Source organism: Nerophis ophidion, linkage group LG05 (genome assembly GCF_033978795.1).
Source record: "Nerophis ophidion isolate RoL-2023_Sa linkage group LG05, RoL_Noph_v1.0, whole genome shotgun sequence".
In the NCBI taxonomy this organism is placed as follows: domain Eukaryota; kingdom Metazoa; phylum Chordata; class Actinopteri; order Syngnathiformes; family Syngnathidae; genus Nerophis; species Nerophis ophidion.
Genome location: NC_084615.1, coordinates 37,730,270 through 37,753,159, shown reverse-complemented (window position 1 = coordinate 37,753,159; position 22,890 = coordinate 37,730,270). Strand labels below are relative to the sequence as shown.

General features: G+C 40.4%; 1 protein-coding gene and 1 long non-coding RNA gene across 3 annotated transcripts in view; one reads left to right on the top strand and one right to left on the bottom strand.

Annotated features, from left to right (window-relative positions):
• Window positions 1–180: 180 nt before the first annotated feature.
• Window positions 181–11,966, bottom strand: LOC133553035 (elongation of very long chain fatty acids protein 4-like). 2 transcript variants are annotated; one of them, XM_061900778.1, is made up of 7 exons: window positions 11,686–11,966; window positions 8,724–8,806; window positions 8,446–8,633; window positions 8,267–8,347; window positions 5,927–6,098; window positions 5,480–5,607; window positions 181–1,650 (listed from the first exon to the last, which is right to left on the bottom strand). In XM_061900778.1, exons 2-7 carry the CDS (start codon window positions 8,788–8,790, stop codon window positions 1,366–1,368), a joined length of 921 nt encoding a protein of 306 aa, XP_061756762.1. In that variant the 5' UTR covers window positions 8,791–8,806; window positions 11,686–11,966; the 3' UTR covers window positions 181–1,365. The 2 variants fall into 2 exon arrangements, with proteins under 2 accessions (XP_061756762.1, XP_061756761.1); XM_061900777.1 differs by having other exon boundaries at window positions 8,724–8,809; window positions 11,686–11,964.
• Window positions 5,944–22,890, top strand: part of LOC133553036 (uncharacterized) — an 89,096-nt gene continuing 72,149 nt past the window's right edge. The window contains exon 1 of the long non-coding RNA XR_009806824.1: window positions 5,944–6,118. This is a non-coding gene — a long non-coding RNA (uncharacterized LOC133553036). The remainder of the gene's footprint in view (window positions 6,119–22,890) is intronic.

The window sequence follows — 22,890 nt, the reverse complement described above, 5'->3', positions numbered from 1 at the left end:
CAGATCTGTCTGGACAGGTCAATGACAGACTAGCGCTGCTGCCTTTCTTGCACTGCAAATTGTCTTCATGAGCATGAAGGTTGATAATAAAATATTGTCGTTGTTAGTAACTGACACATATATGGATACACAAACTATACAAATGCAATTCTTCTATATAACCTGTAAGTGTGGCAACAGTTTTACGGTTTGTTTTTATTAAAAAAGGAAGACCTTACATGATGGCAGTAAGAAGACAATCGATCTCTTTATTTCCGGCTACATCGCACAGCAAAAAAAAAAGGAGATCCTCAAAAATAAGTTGCCAAATACGCAAAAAAAAAACAAATGCTAAAAAAAACAACAACTACTGTCCCCTTCCCCGACCGTTTTTAAAATTGAAAAATTAACTAAGATTCAGTGCAGCACAGTGACAGCCAAAGTTAATGCAGTCAATTGAAGGTTTTCCAAGTGTGGGACAGTGAGCCTCCCCTCAAAAAATATATCACGGTTGGGGCGTCCCCTTTCCCCACCAAAACTGATTTTTTTTTTAGAATAATTTCTGGAGTTTCCAGCTCAACCGACTCCGTTAACTTACTCACTGTGAGAACTACAAATCAATTAATTTCCCTCCCAAAAAAATTGATTTAAGAGATTTCGCAAATTTATTTTTCTTGATTTTTTTCAAGCCTCTGTGTCTCCTATTAAGTCTTCGAGAGACCGCCTCACACGTTGAAATCCCCTTCTAGAGATTAAACCCAATTTTGGACTCTGGGAAACAAGATAAAGTAAATGGAGTGCCTTTTTTATTACTAAATATAATAGCTGTCCAATGAAAAACGTGTATCTCCAAGTTTTTAATCACCCATTTTTTAAAATAAAAACCTGGACTCACAAGCTTTTTATTGGATAGCAACAACTGTGTAAACAAAAGCTCTTCCATAGGAAAAACCTCAGCACGTGTCCGTGTAATTCATTAAATTAAACTCAGTCAAGGGGCTATAAAGTCATAATACATAAATAAAAGCATAATTATTTAAGACTATGGAAGCTTGCAAAGAAAAACATGACTGGGCTCCAGTGTAAGAAAACTTGGAGGTAAAATTTGTTTGGTGCGTGCTTCAACAACATTTCAGGTGTGACTTGGTCCAAAAAAAACATGTTGGACACATGAAGCCTACGTGTTTAGCATGTTTGCTTTTAAATGAACACAGTGATGAAAGACAACCAATAGCAACTGTCTTCCCGTCATTACCCCATTCGGCCACAATGCGTTTATTTGCACTGCGCTCACCTGGTTTTCCTCCTCATCTACCTACCCCTCTTCTCTTGCATCTCTGGGTCGTGAAAACTGTCTTCTGGTTTATCTCCCGAGCAAGCTGTCCGTTACTCCCTTTTCACCCGGCCCTTGCCCTTTTGCCTCTTGCCGTTGTCCTGCACCTCCTCCGCCTGGCTGTGGCCGTTGGTGGCCTTGGAGATGCCATTGGTGACGGGGTTAACCCCCTTGATCGCATGGGAGGGTTTGCGTCGATATGCGTGATAGTAGAAGTTGGCAAAGAGGATGATGAAGGTGACGGCGTAGCCAATCAGAGCCCACTGCATCCAGTTGGGGAAGGGGCAGCCTGTGTAGAGGGAGTGGCCGGCGTGTCCGATGGTCACGTGGAACTGGATCTAATGGAATATTAAGCAATTTTAGCAACATATTTGAACCTATTTTTAAAACGAGCTGGTATACAATCACTTTGCTGCTGGGGGTTGGTTTAAGTAGTTTATGAGTTACGGTGGATCCTGTAAAGTCAAATGCTCCTGAGATGGTACAATTTTGGAATTGTCACAAAATTTCATGGAACAATTTGAGTGCCAATCTGCATAATGTGAGATCTCAGCATACCTCCTCAATTCAGTGACGATAAACCAGTTGTTTTATATAACTTCCATCCATCCATTTTCTACCGCTTATTCCCTTTTGGGGTCGCGGGGGGCGCTGGCGCCTATCTCAGCTACAATCGGGTGGAAGGTGGGGTACACCCTGGACAAGTCGCCACCTCATCGCAGGGCCAACACAGATAGACAGACAACATTCACACTCACATTCACACACTAGGGCAAATTTAGTGTTGCCAATCAACCTATCCCCAGGTGCATGTCTTTGGAAGTGAAAGGAAGCCGGAGTACCCGGAAGGAACCCACACATTCACGGGGAGAACATGCAAACCCCACACAGAAACATAACAAGCATTAAATAAAATATCTGCCTTGTTTTTAATTAATATTTAGGCCTACTATGCTGCTGTATTTTATTGTTGGTCATTATGGTGGTACAAGTGTTTTCTGAGGTGGTACTTGTTGAAAAAACTTTGAGAACCACTGTTGTTGATCAACTTCAGATATATCTGTTGATTAAAACTGCCATTGCTCAACAAATAATACAAACATGTAAAGTAAAATATTGCCTACATGGCCACTTTCTGTTATGAGTGTCAATATAGCAACATTTTCTCTTTACGTTACACTGGTTTGCGCTTCTGTTCTACTTTGTAATGTTTTTTTAATGTAAAATGTAAAAAAAAAAAACATTTTAGGAATGCAGACTGCAGGGAAATTGCAAGGGTTACATTTTAATTACGTTAGAAGGGCAAATGTACTTGTACAAAACTCAGGAATCCAGTATAATGCAGTGACATTATTTAATAAACAAGGTTGTTACACGACTACATCTCTGAAAGTTAACTTCGTGAAATATCAAATTTACATCCGAATCGTGATTAAAAGAAAAAATACTGTCCTGAATTGATTCATCATTTTCAAGAAGAAAGAGGAGCTTTTGTAACCTCTAACTTGTTTTTTTTAAAGGTTTTATCATAATATATTATGGCTGTGAATCTTATAACAACTCAGGATTCGATTAGTTTTTTTGGGGTTGATCTTCTTCGTTTGGATAAAGATGTTGATTAGAGGTGTAACAACTATACAGCTAGGCAAGTGTTTAACAGCCAACTGACCAAGCTCTCGTCTACCATGATTCCCATTAGGATGGCGGAATATGGGACAAGAAGTTATGATGTGGTCTGCAGTCTGTTCCTCTGCACCACAATCACATGCCACAGATGAAGCCATACCCCATTTGCACATAGATGAGCGGAAGAGGGCGACGGAAGTACTAAGGCAATTAAGCCTGACTCAAGCAGGCCTGGGAAAGCATATTCCCGGTGGTGATGTACTGGCCTTAGGGATGTAATCATAGAGTCTGGGAAGAGTTGATGAATCGATTCAGAATACATTTTTTGGAGTGACGATTCGATACAGAATCAATTCTAGATTCAAACCGATTCTCACAGTATAGTAAAACTTTAAAACAGATTACAGGTAACCTGGCATGTGATTTTCCGTCTGTAGTCGGAAATCTGTCTTTTTTATCTCTGTAAAAATATAAGAAAATATTTTCCGCTTTTCTTTGTTTTTTCTGACCTACAATGTGAGTTAAAATATTGATCTGTCTCTTTCCCATACCTGCCAAAAACTATGGTTTTCCTGTTATGAATAAGTTTTTTGATAATCCAGTGGTAAAAACTATGGTTTTCCATTAAAAATTATTAACTTAAAAATCGCAGCTACGTAACGAAGCAACTCCACAGGCAGGTGACAAAATATACGGTAAACATCAATGAAGATTGGTTTCCCTATAAGAAAATCCATGATTGGTTGGTTGGTTTACTATGATTAGTCACAATTGGTTAAGATTAGGGCAATACATTATGGACAGGCCAATCAGAGGCAAGAAAGGGCGGGTCATCGAACCAGGGAGGGAAATCACAACAGACACTCACATCCCAAATGACGATGAGAGAATCGGAGAAGAGAAGACGAAATATGCAAGCGGGTGATTTATATATCAAGTGGAAGATGGGAGAGGGATTATCTTCTTTAGATTTTTCGTTTAGCGATGAGGACCCCGTCCAGGAAACCCACAATGCGTCTACTTGGCCACATTTGGACAAATGTATGCGTCTGGATAAAACATTGCCCAACATGTTCATTTTAGTTGTTCACCATGTAGACATGTGATGACCTTTTGCTACAGTATAGCCTGTCTAAACGCTAAATAAAATGTTCATATTTTTTTTAGAACAAGACAGTAGCTGACATTTTGTTCATTATTTCTACTGTTTATATTTTGACATTGAATAGTTGAATCATTTTGAAACCTAAACCTGCATGACTGCAATATATTTGTGAGTTCATGCTATGAATCACAAATGGCTATTCAGATAAAGGAAGTTAGATAATAGAATAAACATTGTTAGTACTCTTTTGCATTTGTAGCAGTTAGAAGTGGAGAGGGACTCAAAGACATAGAAATTGGTTATAAAATCCAAGGCAGAATCCACTAAAGCAGAAACAAAAAGGAAAATGCAAGCTGCTCAGGAATTTACCAGGAAGGCTCATGTTAGAGCCATCATAAATAATACCAAAGTAATGTGTGATTGAACCATATGAATGTGTAAAACACTGGATGAACCACCTGTGGCTGTGAAGTAAACACTAGTAAGATTGTAAATACTGTATAGAGAGTAGGCTAACCCATGTGGTTCCTGTGGATGTGAACACAAGTTGTAATTACTGTAGTGACTAAATAACATAGTGACTGAAAAAGACATAGTGATTAATTTGAATGAATGGGCTATGCAAACTATGTTGATAATTTTTAAATTCTTGAAACACAAAAATACTTTTAAATGGTGCCTTTTTTTCTGAAAAACCAGGAGCCCCCACTAGGGCACCACCCTGGACCTGGCTGGGGACCTCTGGCCTCCAGAACCACGGCTTATTTTTAATCTTTTTTATTAAGTTCAGATCACATGCCTGAGGTAGCAAAAGGCCTTCTTGGCAGCTGACATATGACCTATACCTGCAGCGAGTAGGCACAGAGATGGCCTAAAGAACATATTTTTAAAAATAGATTCTTAAAAAAATAAATAAATAAATTGATTTTTGAAAAAGATGAATTGGTATAGAATTGGAATAATAAGAATCGTGATTCAGATGTGAATTTTTTTTTCAGCACCCCTACAATTTATTTACCAAATATTATATTGCAAGAATCGGTTTGGATCGACTCTGAATCAAATCGTCACTCTAATAATTGGAATCAAATTGAATCATTGTTGTAAGATTCACATCCATACTTGACAGTAACTTGACAATTGAGAATGTTCAAAAAAAAAAAAAAATCTGCGACAAGCGGGCCAGGCTGTACTTAGGACATCCACAAATACACCATCCTCATTTTATTGTTTAAACTGTTGCTAATTGTTTTTCCAGTTTACACTTGTATGATTATTAAGAATTTTAAAATGGTATTCAAAACACTGCCTGTAGAGAAGAAGATGGTGACAGTTTGATCCTGCAACAGATTATTTCAATTATTTCCAATGATAAATCTAAACCCATTTGCTTTACACATTCTATTGTTGTTACTAGTTGGTGAATTAATACCCACCATCTGCATAATGGTGAGGTACTTCTTCCACCAGAGGTACTTCTGCATCTGAGGTCCCAGTGCAGCCAGACCATAATAGCCGTACATGATGACATGGATGCCAGAGTTGATCGTTGCTCCGAAGAAAGCTGTGTGGGAAGGAAAAACCTGGATTACTAAATTGTTGATGTGATTCATTGCGTGAATGCCGGAAGATTCACCCTCCAAGCTGTTATTGATTCTTTAATTTTGAAGCCCAAGTAATCCCTGGAAGAGTGTAGCTCTTACTATTTAAGCATCCATTCAGATTGTGACAATGTCATCCCTGTTCTGCTTACAGCCTCTAGGGATCATATTTTTCGGTTTCTTGACAATTTTCACGTTATTCCTCAAATAATTTTCATTTTAACATCATCCCACAGCATTTACACAACATGCCCGAGCAAATAATCTTCCCCCTCATCTCACCTTGCCCACCAGGGACCCACTTGATGCCGATCCACCAGAGGATGAACATGGTGCAGTGGTGGTACACATGGAGGAAGCTGACCTGGTTGAACTTCTTCCTCAGGATGAAGAAAACAGTATCCAGGAACTCTACTCCTTTGGATATGTAGTACCACCAAAGAGCTGATGCTATCTAAAGATGGAACAGTAGAGGTGAGTGAATACAAGTGTGTAAATGCCTATGCTGTTCAGTACTTTAAAAGCCTCCTAATGAGTCCACTCCATTTAAACAAATTGATACAGAATTCTGTCTCATTTGTTTAATGGCTCTTAAAATTAAAGAAACAGGGCAGCTCATGTATACCTATCCCAGACAAATACAATCTATACTAATACACATAAATATTTTAATTAATGTATGCTCAGGTTTCACAGTCAGTCCTAAAGGTAAGTAAAACATGGACAGTGGATGCTTACTGTTTAAATCTGGTATTTCGTTGGGTATGACTTTTTTTTGAGCAGTTTTAAAAAGCAATTATAAATAAATGTGGCAATTTAATATTACATTAGCACTCTGTTATGCATGTGCTATGACACATTCATTTCTGCTCCCCCTTCCCACTGCCCTATGAGCGCAGGATACAAAGACATCATAACACATGGTTGCTCTCTCTAAGCCACGGCGCTGTGGTATCTCTTAAACCTCAACTAATGCTGCCCTGAAAGAGCATGGCCTGATGGGGGCGGAGCTCGAGGGTGGTTCTGGCTAAGCCTGCGGTATCTTTTGTTGTCCTGAGAAAAAACCTTTACACCTAGTAAATATTCTCTTAAAATGTAGACAATATTATACTGACAAGCCAAAATATACTGGTATGCAATTACCATATTTCCTAATATAGTGACTACTCAACCGCATTTTTGAGTAAAGTATGGTGGTGGGGCTTTTATTTGTAAAATTACGAGGTAAAATGATATAGAATACAACATATTTAATGGAAAATATGCAATGAAATAATCGAGGCAAGCTGGGCAGACGCAATGTGGGCGGAGTTAATATGAAGTCATGTAGCTTCCCAGAAAATAAAAATGGACGCCCAACACACTAAAAAAATAAGACGCATTGCCAAAACCATCTTTTGCACTGTGCAGATAAATTGTTGTTTTTTTAAACCTTCATGCCTGGGTGCTGTTGTTTTGCGTAGAATTATGTTACATGTGTTTTGAAAGTGAAATAAAAAAAGTCAATTGAAAAGTGGATTGCACTCAGAAAGTTAAAGTCAACGGATACGTTTCCTATTTAGACTTAAGTTAACCTCCCCATAATGTACTCCTGTCTTTGATTGTGCACGTGGAAGGAGCTGCTGTTTTGGTTAGCAACAGAGTTTAACAACGTAGTATCGATCAATCAATCAATCAATCAATCAATCAATCAAAGTTTACTTCTATAGCCCTAAATCACGAGTGTCTCAAAGGGCTGCACAAGCCAAAACGACATCTTCGGCTCAGATCCCACAGTAAGATCCTTAGTGTGTGTGTGTATGTGTGTGTGTGTGTGTGCGTGTGTGTGTGTGTTTGTGTGTGTGGCAACAATAGCGTTTGTGACCTGTGTAGGTGCTTTGAAACTTTTTATTAGTAGATTGCCCAGTTCAGTACATATTCCGAACAATTGACCACTAAATGGTAACACCCAAATACGTTTTTCAACTTGTTTAAGTCTGGGTTCACGTAAATCAATTCATGTGGACAACCTACTAATAAATTGAGACACGGCATCTATTAGAGGAGAGGTCATTATTTGAGGAAATACAGTAGAATGGACAAGTGTCTTTTTGTGTTGTTCTCACCAGTTCAGGGTCCTCAATAGCTGTTAAAGAGTAACAACTTGTCGGATTACATCCTTAGTCATTTAATTTCCAGGTGAGATGCATGATTTATGATCTACAATTAGCTTCCAAGGAGCAAGGAAGCGAGGAAACAGCAGACCTCTCGATAATACAAACATAGGGACACACGGTAATGATCACAACGCCACTATAAATAGTTCATCTGTGTTAGCGCTTGTAATAACAATATCACTAATATTCACGTCATAAAATGTAAAGTGAGTATTGTTGGCGCTTTTTGAATGGTTATTTAGTGGACTTTATGGGCGGAATTGAGGACCTTCCATTGACTATGCTGGAAGCAGACTTTTGTTTACGTTTATTTAATATTTACAATGCATTAAAAAAAATCCATCCGTCCTCATGTCTTTCATGATTGTTAATAAAATTGCAAAACAAGTGCAGTTCCCCTTTGGCGTCTCTCAAACTTGTTTATTTGCTTAAATGTTTGTGTTTGAGGGAGGCGGCGACATCTCACCCTGACTTCATTGACGTCGTTAGAGTAGTTGACAGGTTGACAGAGGTAGCTGTACCCTGCTGCTCTTGAGCTAAGCAGGAGCTAATAAAGAGACAAAAGTTAGCTTTTATAGAGCTGTAAGAAATAATTATAAATTAATATGCAATGAGTCGTGTATATAGTGTATCTGTGGCTCTGACCTCTTTGGCGATGTAGAAGTTTAGGACCACCATGCTGAAGTTGTAGACTATCAGGGTCTTTCTGAGAGTATAGGGATGGCGGCCCTGCATGTATCGAGGCCCTGCCCACAGGAAGAGCAGGTAGAGGCTGCTGATGGCCAGTGTGGATAAGGGTGATGACATCATTGGCCAGGTTTCCACCCGCTTGTCTGCAGTAAGTAAAAAAACAAAACAAAAACACATTACACACACTTATGTTCTGATAGGGTGCTTTTGTGTAGGTTAAAATGGCCGCTCACCTGCTATAGTAAGGCTCCATTTGTAAAACTCTATTGTGTCGTTCACCATATGCAATACACCCTCCATGGCTTTGGTCTTGATTCTACTGTGACAGAAACAATTGTTTAAGACAAAAAAGCAGTTAGACCACATATGTTATGTCCTATTAGTAGCTCCGGGGTCCACAAATTATGTGTGCCAGGAAAAATAATAGTCCATCCATCCATTTTCTACCGCGTGGCCCTCTCGGAGTCGCTGGGGGCTGGAGCCTATTCTAGCTGCACTTTGGCAGAAGGCAGGGTACATCCCGGACAATTAATACTAGCAATTAGGTTTTATATGTTGCTTTTTTATCATTCTATTTCAGATTATGTATCATAATTTAAGAGCGAGAGTGAAAATGTCTACATATTAGAGCAGTGGTTGTCAACCTTTTTTCAGTGATGTACCCTCTGTGAACATTTTTTTAATTCAAGTACCCCCTAATCAGAGCAAAGCATTTTTGGTCGAAAAAAAGAGATAAAGAAGTAAACACGACGAGTTAAGTTTATACCAAAATTGATACATGGATGATACAGCAGAGGATTGGGAGAATGTCATGTGGTCAGATGAAACCAAAATATAACTTTTTGGTATAAACTCAACTCGTCGTGTTTGGAGGAAGAAGAATACTGAGTTGCATGCCAAGAACACCATACCTACTGTGAAGCATGGGGGTGGAAACCTCATGCGTTGGGGCTGTTTTTCGGCTAAGGGGACAGGAAAATTGATCCGTGTTAAGGAAAGAATGAATGGGGCCATGTATCGTGAGATTTTGAGCCAAAACCTCCTTCCATCAGTGAGAGTTTTGAATGGTTGACCAAATACTTATTTTCCACCATAATAACAAATAAATTCTTTAAAATTCCTACAATGTGAATTCCTGGCTTTTTTCCCCCACATTCTGTCTCTCACAGTTGAAGTGTACCTATGATGAAAATTACAGATCTCTGTCATCATTTTAAGTGGGAGAACGTATATATATATATATATATATATATATATATATATACATATATATATATATATATATATATATATATATATATATATATATTTTGCTTGCGCACTAACTGTCTGAAATAGCGCGCACTTGATGTCACATTATCGATGGGAAAATGCATTTTTAGACAATATGATTTGCCTGAGCGGTTAGGAGACACCAAGAGTAACAAGAGGTAGAAAATTGATTAGAAAGGACGTTTTAAAAAAAATAATCCATCCATCCATCCATCATCTTCCGCTTATCCGAGGTCGGGTCGCGGGGGCAACAGCCTAAGCAGGGAAACCCAGACTTCCCTCTCCCCAGCCATTTCGTCCAGCTCTTCCCGGGGGATCCCGAGGCGTTCCCAGGCCAGCCGGGAGACATAGTCTTCCCAACGTGTCCTGGGTCTTCCCCGTGGCCTCCTACCAGTTGGACGTGCCCTAAATACCTCCCTAGGGAGGCGTTCGGGTGGCATCCTGACCAGATGCCCGAACCACCTCATCTGGTTCCTCTCGATGTGAAGGAGCAGCGGCTTTACTTTGAGTCCCTCCCGGATGGCAGAGCTTCTCACCCTATCTCTAAGGGAGATCCCCGCCACACGGCGGAGGAAACTCATTTCGGCCGCTTGTACCCGTGATCTTATCCTTTTGGTCATGACCCAAAGCTCATGACCATAGGTGAGGATGGGAACGTAGATCGACCGGTAAATTGAGAGCTTTGCCTTCCGGCTCAGCTCCTTCTTCACCACAACGGATCGGTGCAACGTCCGCATTACTGAAGACGCCGCACCGATCCGCCTGTCGATCTCACGATCCACTCTTCCCTCACTCGTGAACAAGACTCCTAGGTACTTGAACTCCTCCACTTGGGGCAGGGTCTCCTCCCCAACCCGGAGATGGCACTCCACCCTTTTCCGGGCGAGAACCATGGACTCGGACTTGGAGGTGCTGATTCTCATTCCGGTCGCTTCACACTCGGCTGCGAACCGATCCAGCGAAAAAAATAATAATAAAAAAAAAAAACTCTTTATTTTTTGTCTTGGGACTTCCAGTGGGACAGATTTTTGATGCTGGCAGGCCTTATCCGGCCCGCGGGCCGTAGTTTGGGGACCCGTGTATCAGACAAGTGTATGTTAATTTTCACTGATTCTGTATGAATATTAGACAAAACTAATTGTGGTTGAATGACAATTGACTTAAAATAATCACTAAAATCGGTCTGAGGGATGTACACCTGAGTAAAGTAATCAGTGTTGCATAATCACATGTTAGATGACAGCAGGTGTCTGTTTATTAATCTATATTTAACTCCACGGACCAGAGCTGTTGTCCTTTCAATAATGAATGTTGCAGCTAAATTAGCAGGACCTTAAACAGAACTGGCAAATATCAGAAAGTCCAGCGCACGTTTTAAATAAAATAATGGCGAATATACATGTTTACGGTGGAGGCAAAACTTAAAAATGAGAGAAGAGGCTCGCTAAAAGACAACAGCCCATGTGTCAGCAGGTTTGTGTTGGAGCGCTCAAGAGGCTTAAATTCAACGAGTTTAGACGTGCAGGCCTAAGTACAAATGCCGATTGTTGGGTGAGGGGGGGAAATTCTTATTTGGGCTATTTCCAGTTTCCAAACTAGCAAGACTATGTTGCTGTATGCAATTTCACCTAAAAATAGTTTGTATTTGAACAGTTCACTATTGTTATAATTAAATTAAATCAGAGTTTTGCTTAAATTCACTGTGGACGTTATTCTCCCTATCATCCATCCATCCATCCATCCATCCATCCATCCATCCGTCCATCCATCAATTACTACCGCTTTTTCCCTTTGGGGTTGAACCCATATAATAACTATATTGTAAACTATAGGCGCTTTGGGCACCATAACACTACATACTGTAAATATGGACCAATACTCACAAAACAGCACAGAAAGTAAAATGATGGAGCGTATACTTACCTCCTTGCTCTTTATGAGGCGTTTAATAACATCCGGTGCAATTGATCGTGCTCCTTTTTCCAAGCGTCACACCTCGTCCCTCTCTACAACTCCCCGATCACACTTAAACCACATTAAAATTGCATATACAACATGTACACAAAAAAAGGCAAAGAGACTTAGATGTACGCTGTTTAAAAAGGGAGGCTAATCATGCGAGGCTGAAGGTGCGAGCCGGCCGCCGAGCGTCCTCATCTTCTCGCAGTCTACTCAAAGAGAAGCCGATTTCCACTGCGCATGCGCAAAGTCTTCTCCTCTTGCATCCGTGTGGCAGACGACTGTTTACTTTCAAAAATTGTATTCATTAACTTTATCATTATTCTGAATACATAAAGAATTAATCTGAAATTACATCAAAAGTGTCGTATGTTTGCAAGCGCAGACATGTGTCGAACCCGTCGACATTACAGTTGCTCACGTGCCACACGGAACTAGACGAATAGTTTGTCAATGCGTGGGTTTGTCCAACAGATGGCAGAGTTGAGCTGACGCCAATGAGCTCAACTCAGCATCAATTAGGTACATGACCGTTATACAGTGATTTTTAAAAAAGTACGTTTAAAACAGCCCGTTTGTTTTTTGGCACATTCCAAACCCAAAATAATGAGCTCTTTCACAACTTTTGAGATAACATTTTGTCATGTTCCAACTACGCCCGCTTTTTCATTGTACTTCTACATTTTCCATAACACAAATTCTCTTCAATCTAAAACGGGGTAGGGAACCTATCAATCAATCAATCAATGTTTATTTATATAGCCCCAAATCACAAATGTCTCAAAGGACTGCATAAATCATTACGACTACAACATCCTCGGAAGAACCCACAAAAGGGCAAGGAAAACTCACACCCAGTGGGCAGGGAGAATTCACATCCAGTGGGACGCCAGTGACAATGCTGACTATGAGAAACCTTAGAGAGGACCTCAGATGTGGGCAACCCCCCCCCTCTAGGGGACCGAAAGCAATGGATGTCGAGCGGGTCTAACATGATACTGTGAAAGTTCAATCTATAGTGGCTCCAACACAGCCGCGAGAGTTCAGTTCAAGCGGATCCAAGACAGCAGCGAGAGTCCCGTCCACAGGAGACCGTCTCAAGCGGAGGCGGATCAGCAGCGTAGAGATGTCCCCAACCGATACAGGCGAGCGGTCCATCCTGGGTCCCGACGAGCGGTCCATCCTGGGTGTCGACTCTGGACAGCCAGTACTTCATCCATGGTCATCGGACCGGACCCCCTCCACAAGGGAGGGGGAGACATAGGAGAAAGAAAAGAAGCGGCAGATCAACTGGTCTAAAAAGGAGGTCTATTTAAAGGCTAGAATATACAGATGAGTTTTAAGGTGAGACTTAAATGCTTCTACTGAGGTAGCATCTCGAACTGTTACCGGGAGGGCATTCCAGAGTACTGGAGCCCGAACGGAAAACGCTCTATAGCCCGCAGACTTTTTTTGGGCTCTAGGAATCACTAATAAGCTCCCCGATGTGGCTCTTTTGATGACTGCATCTGGCTCTCGGATAAATCTGCGCTAACACTGCTTAACAGAATAAGTAATGACTAATTCCAAATGTAATCAAAGTGTTAAAAATAACGTTCAAAATATTAAACATGCTCATGCATTTGAATCCATCCATCCTTTTTCTACCGCACTTGTTCAAGAAATTGCATGATTTATTTATTATTGTTTTTTTGAGGGCTTGCCCTCCTGGGGGTTCTTCAGACCACCAAGCACCGATATGAAAGCCTGTTTCAGGGTTACGATATTTTTCTATTTTTCAATAAGTCTCTCAGTTGCTTTCCAGCAATTGTCTTTTTCTCTTTCGTTCTCGCTCGCGCTCTGGCTCCAGCTCCAACCCTGTCTCTCCTCCCGGCTGCCTATAACAGAGCGACAGGTGATTAGATAACAAGGCCCAGGTGGGCCGTCTACGCACCTGTTGCTGATTTCGAGGCCGGTCCTGGCACACCCCGCTTCGCTGAAGGCCTGCAGGCCACGCCCCTCCACAGTTAGCTTCAGAATATCAACATCATTACAAAGAATACAAGACCTATTATACTCTAGTAATGTTGGTCTTACTTAAAAATGCACGCGTTTAGTTGTGTTTAGTGTTGAAAAAAAAAGATATGGCTCTTACGGAAATACGTTTTAAAATATTTGGATTCTTGGCTCTCTCAGCCAAAAAGGTTCCCGACCCCTAATCTAAAATAACCCCCGACTAAAGTGCTTTGTATTTCTCAACCCAATGGAAGCATTCAAATGTCAAAACATTCAACTCATTCAATACATTCCCTACATTCAGGCTATATGTTATTCACTTTCCATAATACCCAGTTTCCTCCTAATTTCCACATTTCCTGGCTTCAATATTTACATTTGTATAATACATGTGTGGGGAAAAAAAATCTAAGATTGTTGGTATTTATGTCGTTGTTCAATGTGAGAGGCGTCGTCCACTTCAAGTCCTTGCAACAGGGCCTACCAACAGCCCATTCCAACCATTCCTTCATTAAAAACCTTCAGCTTATTCAGGAAATTCTGTACAATCAGGCTGGTAACTTTGCTCCTTCCAAAAACTCAAATTTGTATAATTCCACATGGTCTGTTACAATTTTCAATTCTTACCTCTTCCGCCTATTTAGGCTAAAACATTTCTACCTGCCACACATTCCTACATTCAATTCCATATTTTTATTGCATTATTCTTAACAAAGCTCCTGTGAAGCTTGCGCGGCATAGCGATGCTGGATTTGTTCCTCCAGGGACGCGTCGGGCAAGAACACAGCGTGAGGTAAGAAATTAAAGATTTATTAAAGTAATAAAACAGACTAGAAACACAAACACTGGAGCTAAACAGAAAGGCAAACAAATGGCGCTAGCATGGAAGCTAGGAATATGAACAGAAAAACTAAACTTGGCACAAAGGCACAAAAAGGGAAAACAAAACTATTAGCATGAGAGCTAGGGATGAAATGAAGTGTAGCGTGAGAGCTAACGAGTGAGAGCATGAAAAACAAGTCATCAACTGTTGCACGAAGGCAAATTAGAATCCCATGCAGAACTAACAAAAGGGGCAGTCTTAAATAAGGCAGGTGATCAACAAAACAGTTGTGTGAAAACCGAAAGTAGCGGGTGGAAACAATATGCTGCTATGGAAACAGACTAAAACAGGAACTAAGGACGTCAAACAACAGGATATCATACAATAATGGAACAAAACATGAATATGGAATGATCCGGATATCGGATCACAACAGCTCCAGCTCTTAAGCTGTGCATATAATTTCTTCATAATTTCTAGTTAACCCTCCTTATTGATTACATGTGCTGTGGACACATTTTAAATACATAATGCTCGGTATTCCTGATGCATGTGGTTTTGTCGACACACATTTTACTATGCTACTTTTCTAACAATATTCATTTAACCATCAATCATTTATTCCCAGCCAGGGACGGGGCTTCTCTGGGGTTAATGGGGGCTAACAAAATAATCAATTTCATGACTTCGGTTTAAATTTTTTCAATAAAATCAGTTATGATACACAGCACAAGCAGGTTCGATATGAAGTAATTTAAACTGAATTTGACCAAATATTATTTCACAAAATAGTTAAGCCTAACACGAGTGAAGATGGCAAAAAAATTTCAAGTGCAAAAGTGACAGAAAACGGTTAGCGCCCATGCGCCTGCTAATAACCAGACAATACATTCAAAATACAATCCAAAGTGTCTTTATTCCATATGTATAATAATGAAAATAAACAACTACGTATTGGCAATATTGTTTCGGATCACAACATAAAAACTCAAGAAGTTATTACTGGTAATAGTGAAATTAATATTAGGCCTATAGGCTACGAAGTGCAGTCGCATTGCCACAACGAGATGTGCAAATAGCTTGAGAAACAATTCGCCTCACAACATCATGACTTTAGAAATAAAGTTAAGAACTACATTAACAACATAGGCTGTAGTGTACACATACTAATGATTTGGATTACAAGATCATTAAGACAAAAATGGGACGTCGTGGCGCAGTGGAAGAGAGTGGCCGTGCGCCACCCGAGGGTCCCTGGTTCAATCCCCACCTAGTACCAACCTCATCACGTCCGTTGTGTCCTGAGCAAGACACTTCACCCTTGCTCCTGATAGGTGCTGGTTAGCGCCTTGCATAGCAGCTCCCTCCATCAGTGTGTGAATGTGTGTGTGAATGGGTGAATGTGGAAGTAGTGTCAAAGCGCTTTGAGTACCTTGAAGGTAGAAAAGCGCTATACCAGTAAAACCCATATATCATTTATTTAATTCACAATGTACAAAATCTACAGCGAGAAGTGCAAACACCCTGTGCTAATCGGGCACACACTTAAAGATGGTCAAAAGAACTGGCCATTCACAATCTCAGGTATAATAGTTCTACTGCAAAAAAATATACATATACAGTATGACATGTCTTTCTGTGCATACATTGTAACGTTAGGATGAGTTTTACATTATCCAAAGAGTTTAAATGGAGGCAACTTTACTCTTACTATTTATTGAAGATGTTTCAGAGTTGCATCGATTCAACCTTTGTGGATTATATGAATTGATGTCTGACAATCTATACACACATTTTTATACTATTTGACTCAAGCAGAATCGAATTACAAAACCCCAAACCACTGAAGTTGGCACATTGTTTAATTCATAAATAAAAACAGAATACAAGGATTTGCAAATCCTTTTAAACTTATATTTAATTGAATGAACTGCAAAGACAATATATTTGATGTCTGAAGTGAAAAACTAATTTTTTTGCATTTAATCATTAACTTAGAATTTAATGGCAGCAACACAATACAAAAAAGTTGACACAAGGGCTTTTTTACCATGGTGTTAGTGAATTTTATTTTTATATAGCGCTTTTTCTCTAATGACTCAAAGCACTTTACATAGTGAAACCCAATATCTAATGTTTACATTTAAACCATTGTGGGTGGCACTGGGAACAGGTGGGTAAAGTGTCTTGCCCAAGGACACAACAGCAGTGACTAGGATGGCGGAAGCGGGAATCGATCTTGCAACACTCAAGTTGCTGGCAGGGCTGCTCTACCAACTGATTTATACCGCCAACTTGTTATACAGCCTTTCCTTTTAACAACACTCAGTAAACGTTTGGGAACTGGGGAGACCAATTTTTGAAGCTTTTCAGTTGGAATTCTTTCCCATTCTTGCTTGATGTACAGCTTAAGTTGTTCAACAGCCCGGGGTCTCCGTTGTGGTATTTTACGCTTCATATTGCGCCACACATTTTCAATTGGAGACAGGGTTTAGATTACAGACAGGCCATTCTAGTACCCACACTCTTTTACTATGAAGTCACGCTGTTGTGACACGCGGCCTGGCATTATCTTGCTGAAATAACATTGCTTGGGTGGCAACATGTGTTGCTGCAAAGCCAGCATACCGTATTTCCGTGAATTGCCACCGGGGCGTTAATTAATTTAAAACCTCTTCTCCCTTCTGCGCTTACCAAAGGCATGGGGTAAAAGTAAGCATGCGCTAATTATTTTAAAACCGCTTCTCACTCTGGCACTTACCAAAGCCATGCAGTAAAAATTTGAGTGTGATGTAAAGATACCATCATGGAAAGCCCATTTAATAAAAAATAAAAACGTTATCATGGTCTTACCTTTACTTATAAATATAGTCCATGCCAGCTCCTTCTGATTAAAAGCATCGATAACTTGTTTATAGAAGTCTTCCTTATCTTTCTTCAGTTTTAAAAGTGTCTCTGTCTCGATGGAGATCTTCCTTTTTTACCTCCTCCAGCACATATCACGTCACACATTTCACTTCTTCTGCAGCCGAGTAGTCGCAAGAAGGATCACTAGCGCCCTCTACCACCAGGAGACGGGAGTCATTTGATGAATCATATTTGACAGACGGAGCTACGGTATTGTGACGGTCTCAAACCGTCGTCGTGCGGGTTCCCAGGACCACCAAGGAAGGACATGGCTTGAGCAGTTTGACTTTGTTTATTTTTCAATGAAACCTCAATCCAGGTCGCTCTTCCGCTCCTATTCTCCGCTCGCTCGCCGTCTCCTAAAGCGTGCCCTACCTGTCTGTCGGACCTTCTGCTCCACAGGTATATTAATAAAACATAGCTGGGTACTTTTATTTTTAGCATACCAGTATACAATAGCTTGGACCTTAAATCCTACTGAATAGCTCTTAATCTTCTTCCCTTTATGCGATTTAAAATGATTGAAATCAGCCTCCTCCATTTTGAAAATGATGACGGGAAGTGTCACTCGTGACGTTGGTAATACTAAGCATGCGCTGATTATTTTGTGAAGCGAGTTTGACCCGGCAGTAATTCAAGGCAGGTGCATACTATATACGGTATACTTAGACTTAGACTTCCTTTTTATTGTCATTCAAATTTGAACTTTACAGCACAGATAAGAACAAAATTTTGTTACATAAGCTCATGGTAGTGCAGGATAAAAAAAGAAATAAGGTGCATATATAATTAAATAGATATATATAAATAATATATAAATGTATATATATATATAACATAAATAAATATACTGTATATAAATATATATAAATAAATAAATAGATTACTATACAGATAAATATATTGCACTTTTTCAAATGCGTCCACGTTATGGATGTATGTTATATTGTATGTATATTGTCGGCGTGGCGCAGTGGGAGAGTGGCCGTGTGCAACCCGAGGGTCCCTGGTTCAATCTCCACCTAGTACCAACCTCGTCATGTCCGCTGTGTCCTTGAGCAAGACACTTCACCCTTGCTCCTGATGGGTGCTGGTTAGCACCTTGCATGGCAGCTCCCTCCATCAGTGTGTGAATGTGTGTGTGAATGGGTAAATGTGGAAGTAGTGTCAAAGTGCTTTGAATACCTTGAAGGTAGAAAAGCGCTCTCAAGTACAACCCATTTATCATTTATTCCAGCGAGTTAATCCATTTTGGGGGGAGTTGAGGGGATAATTTAATTATGATGCGTTCAAGAGTATTACGGCCTGAGGGAAGAAGCTATTACAGAACCTAGAAGTACTGCTTCGGAGGCCGCGGAACCTCTTTTTAGAGTCCAGCAGTGAAAACAGTCCTTGGTGGGGGAGGGAGGAGTCTTTGCAGATTTTCTGAGCCCTGGTCAGGCAGCAGCTTTTTGCGATCTCCTGAATAGGAGGAAGAGGAGTCCTGATAATCTTTTCCGCCATCCTCACCACTCTGTGGAGAGACTTCCAGTCCGAGGCATTGCAGGCTCCAGTCCAGACAGATGCTGTTGCTCAGCAGGCTCTCTATAGTGCCTCTGTAGAATGTGGTGAGAATGGGGGAAGGAACTGTGCTCTTTTCATTAGATGCAAAAAGTACATGCGCTGCTGAGCTATTTTTACAAGAGCTTGGTGTGTAAGGACCAGGTTATATTGTCAGTTATCTGCACCCTCAGGAAATTGGTGTTGCTTACCATCTCCACCACTGTGCCGTTGATGTAGAGTGGAGCGTGGCTGGACTGGTGCTTCCTGAAGTCATCGATGATCTCCCTGGTCTTGTTGACATTCTGGACCAGGTTGGTGGTTCTGCACCAGTGAACCAGATATTTGAGCTCCTCCCTGTCGTCCAGGTCATTGTTGTCACAGATGAGGCCCACCACTTTCGTGTTGTCCACATACTTCACAATATGGTTAGTAGTGGACCTGGCGTAGCAGTCATGAGTCATCATCGTGAACAGCAGCGGACTCAGTACGCAGCCCTGGGGGGAGCCGGTGATCAGGGAGATGGCACTGGAGGTGTTGTTGCCCACTCTCACAGATTGGGGTCTGTCTGTGAGGAAGTCAAGCAGCCAGTTGCAAAGGGGGGTATACTTTTTAGCGTTAATGGTGCCTTCACAGATGTGTAAATTACTCATGCCTAGTGTACTAATTTGGGTTAAACTTGTACAGCGCTTTTCTATCTTCAAGGTATTCAAAGCGCTTTGACACTATTTCCACATTCACACACACTTTCATAAACTGATGGCGGGAGCTGCCTAACCACAACCCATCAGGAGTAAGGGAGAAGTGTCTCACTCAAGGATACAACGGACGTGACGAGGTTGGTAGAAGGTGGGGATCAAACCAGGAACCCTCAGGTTACTGACATGGACACTCTCCCAACCGCGCCACGCCGTACCCCATACATGAACACATACCATTACAAATGCTGGCTTTTGAACTTTGAGCCTATAACATTCCGGATGGTTCTTTTGCTTTTTGTTCTGGAGGACATGACATCCATAGTTTCCAAAAACAATTTCAAATGTGGATTCGTCAGACCACAGAACCAAAAATTACCACTTTTAATCAGTCCATCTTTGATGGGCTTAGGCCCAGCGTAGCCGGCGGTGTTTCTGGGTGTTGTTGATAAATAGCTTTTGCTTTGCATACTAGAGTTTTAACTTGCACTTACATATGCAGCAACAAACTGTAGTTACTGACATTGGTTTTCGGAAGTGTTCCTAAAACCATGTGGTAATATACTTTACGCACAGATGTCGTTTTTTGATGCAGTAGCGCCTGAGGGACCCAAGGTCACAGGCTTTCAATATTGGTTTTCAGCCTTGCTGCTTATGTGCAGTGATTTCTCCAGATTCTCTGAACCTTTTGATGAAATTACGGGCCGTAGATGGTGAAATCCCAAAATTCCTTGAAATAGCTGGTTGAGATATTTTGTTCTTAAACAACTTGCTCACGCATTTGTTCACAAAGTAGTGACCCTCGCCCCATCTTTGTTTGTGAATGACTGAGCATTTCATGGCTGTTGCTTTTATACCCAATCATGGCACCAACCTGTTCCTAATTAACCTGTTCACCTATGGGATTTTCCAAATAAATGTTCAATGAGCATTCTTCAACTTTGTCAGTCTTTTTTGTAACTTGTGCCAGCTTTTTTGAAACATGTTGCAGGCATCAAATTCCAAATGAGCTAATATTTCCAAAAAATAACATAGTTTTTCAGTTCGAACATTAAGTATCCTGTCTTTGCAGTCTATTCAATTAAATATAGGTTGAAAAGGATTGGCAAATCATTGTATTAAGTTTTTATTTAAGATTTACACAACGTGCCAACTTCACTGGTTTTGGGTTTTTTAGACGCAAAGGTTTTAGATTAATGTGAACACATGGGAAACAAATTGTTTAATAATTATGGTTTTTGCATAATATTTTAGTGCAAAACTAAAAGAATACGATATTTTTTTTTTTACAGACATTTTCTGGTTAACTTATGAAATAAAATAAACATTTAGTGTGCAGCTTTATGATAGAGCAGTGGTCTCCAAAGTTAATCACTAATTAGATATTTTTATTTTATTAAAGACTGACAACATTTGCATTGTGCTTTATTTATTAAGCATATGTCTCCACCAAAACGGCGTGGTCGTTGTATTTATGCTATATAGTGATCATTTGTCAATATATGTAAGCATAATATTAAGAGTTGAAGCAAATATTGTTTGACCCCTTAGTAATTTACAGTACTACTTGTTGGAGAGCCCTGCAGTGTCATTGTCACTCGACAGGCAATGTGTATGTTTAACAACTTGGATACATTACTCGTGTTTGGAGGGGAAGACATTGTTATTATGATAACAAAGCAGAGTTGCTATTTAGCACGTACCTCGCAGATATGATAGCCACATATGTAGCTTTTCTGCTAGACAAAAACGATCTCCAGGGGCAAACAGATTTATGATGGGGCTATAGCCCCATCGAGCCCCAATGTAGCGCCGTCCCTGCTCCTGGCCCCATTTGGTACATTTATTTTGGTGGTTAATATGATTTTATGCAACCAGTTGTTAACATGCCTCAACTGTGCCAGTGCTATTATTAGATTTAGTTTATTGCGTTGCTTTTTTCTGTGGGTATGGTCTGAGAGATCCGGCATTAAGGGCTGTTTTTCAAAACCTGTAAGAACAGAAAGTACGCTTGTGTTTACCATACAAATAACCTCACAAATGCTGTCAGAGAGGTACTGTATTCATGTTTAACAATGTGTTTATTTGTGTGGTGTAGCGCTGCACTGCAATATGTACGACATTTCTCTTATGCAAACAAAAAAATGCTGCAAAATCGGCAGCATTTGTAATGCAAAAACATTGTGCCTCATTAAGTGTCTGGTGAGTGTGTGTCTGGAAGTGTTTTCACCCATTCTGTATATTTCAGTTGTTGTCATATGTTTTCAAGCGTCACCTAAACCAACAGAAAAATAGTCAACAAACCCTGCCAATGTGGAAATTGAGCAAAGGCATCTCCTGCCAGCCACAGAAGCATCCATCATATTGGTCTACTATGACATATTGGGCACAAACCCTCTGAATCTGTAAAGGAAATGTCTCCCTCTCTAAAGGGCATATTCACAACTAACCACCTGGATATACTAATTTTCCACATACCTCAGGAGCCTTTGGAGGAAATACCACTTGAACTTGTCCGTTACGCAAAAGGCTTCCTGTTATGCGTACTTGTTGAGATGTGCAGTCAAAAAGAATGCAACGTTTAACATTAAGACACTCACATTCCTGCTAAAAAAAATGTAGTAAGAGTGACTTTTATCTATGATTGGCATTACAGGAGGTAGCAGAGGGCGATTTGACTCACCATGTGTTTATATACTATATTCATTTTATCCTTATAGCAGTTTCTCAGTGAGTATTTGTACACTACCGACGTGTGTTAGCGTGTGATGACCCAAACATATCTCATTGAGTGTATAATGGATCATATAATACTCGAACGCGTGTAAAGAAATTTCATTTGTGCCCGGTTGTATTACTTTTCCGGCACTTTCTTCATCAAATTGCATCTAATTGCAGAGTGTCATTCTCCTTCAGAGTGTGTGTGTAATCTGGATCCAGTGTGTTCCATTACAGTCTTTTCCATATGGTTTTAATTGGAAAGGAAAATGTATCAGGCTGAGATTTGACTAGTTCTATTTAGTTGCTGCTCTCTCCCTCTCTCTGTGTTCACAGTGGTTTAGAATTTTGTATGAGGCATGAAGGGCTGTTACTTTTTGTACAGTGAATGTTTTCCTTTACCGTTCTGTCATAAAAGCTGATTTGAAGCTGCACACATAACTTTACACATGCTCTAGTTGAGTTTTTGTCGCCCGTGTAACGGAACTT

What these genes read in the sequence shown, in the direction of transcription:
- LOC133553035 (XM_061900778.1), bottom strand. Translation starts at nt 8,790, where the DNA reads ATGGAGGGTGTATTGCATATGGTGAACGACACAATAGAGTTTTACAAA. An exon ending in ACTTCTACATCGCCAAAGAG is followed by an intron (nt 8,348 to 8,445) that starts GTCAGAGCCACA and finishes TCTCTTTATTAG; the next exon opens with CTCCTGCTTAGCTCAAGAGC. An exon ending in GTGGGTCCCTGGTGGGCAAG is followed by an intron (nt 5,608 to 5,926) that starts GTGAGATGAGGG and finishes CTTCCCACACAG; the next exon opens with CTTTCTTCGGAGCAACGATC.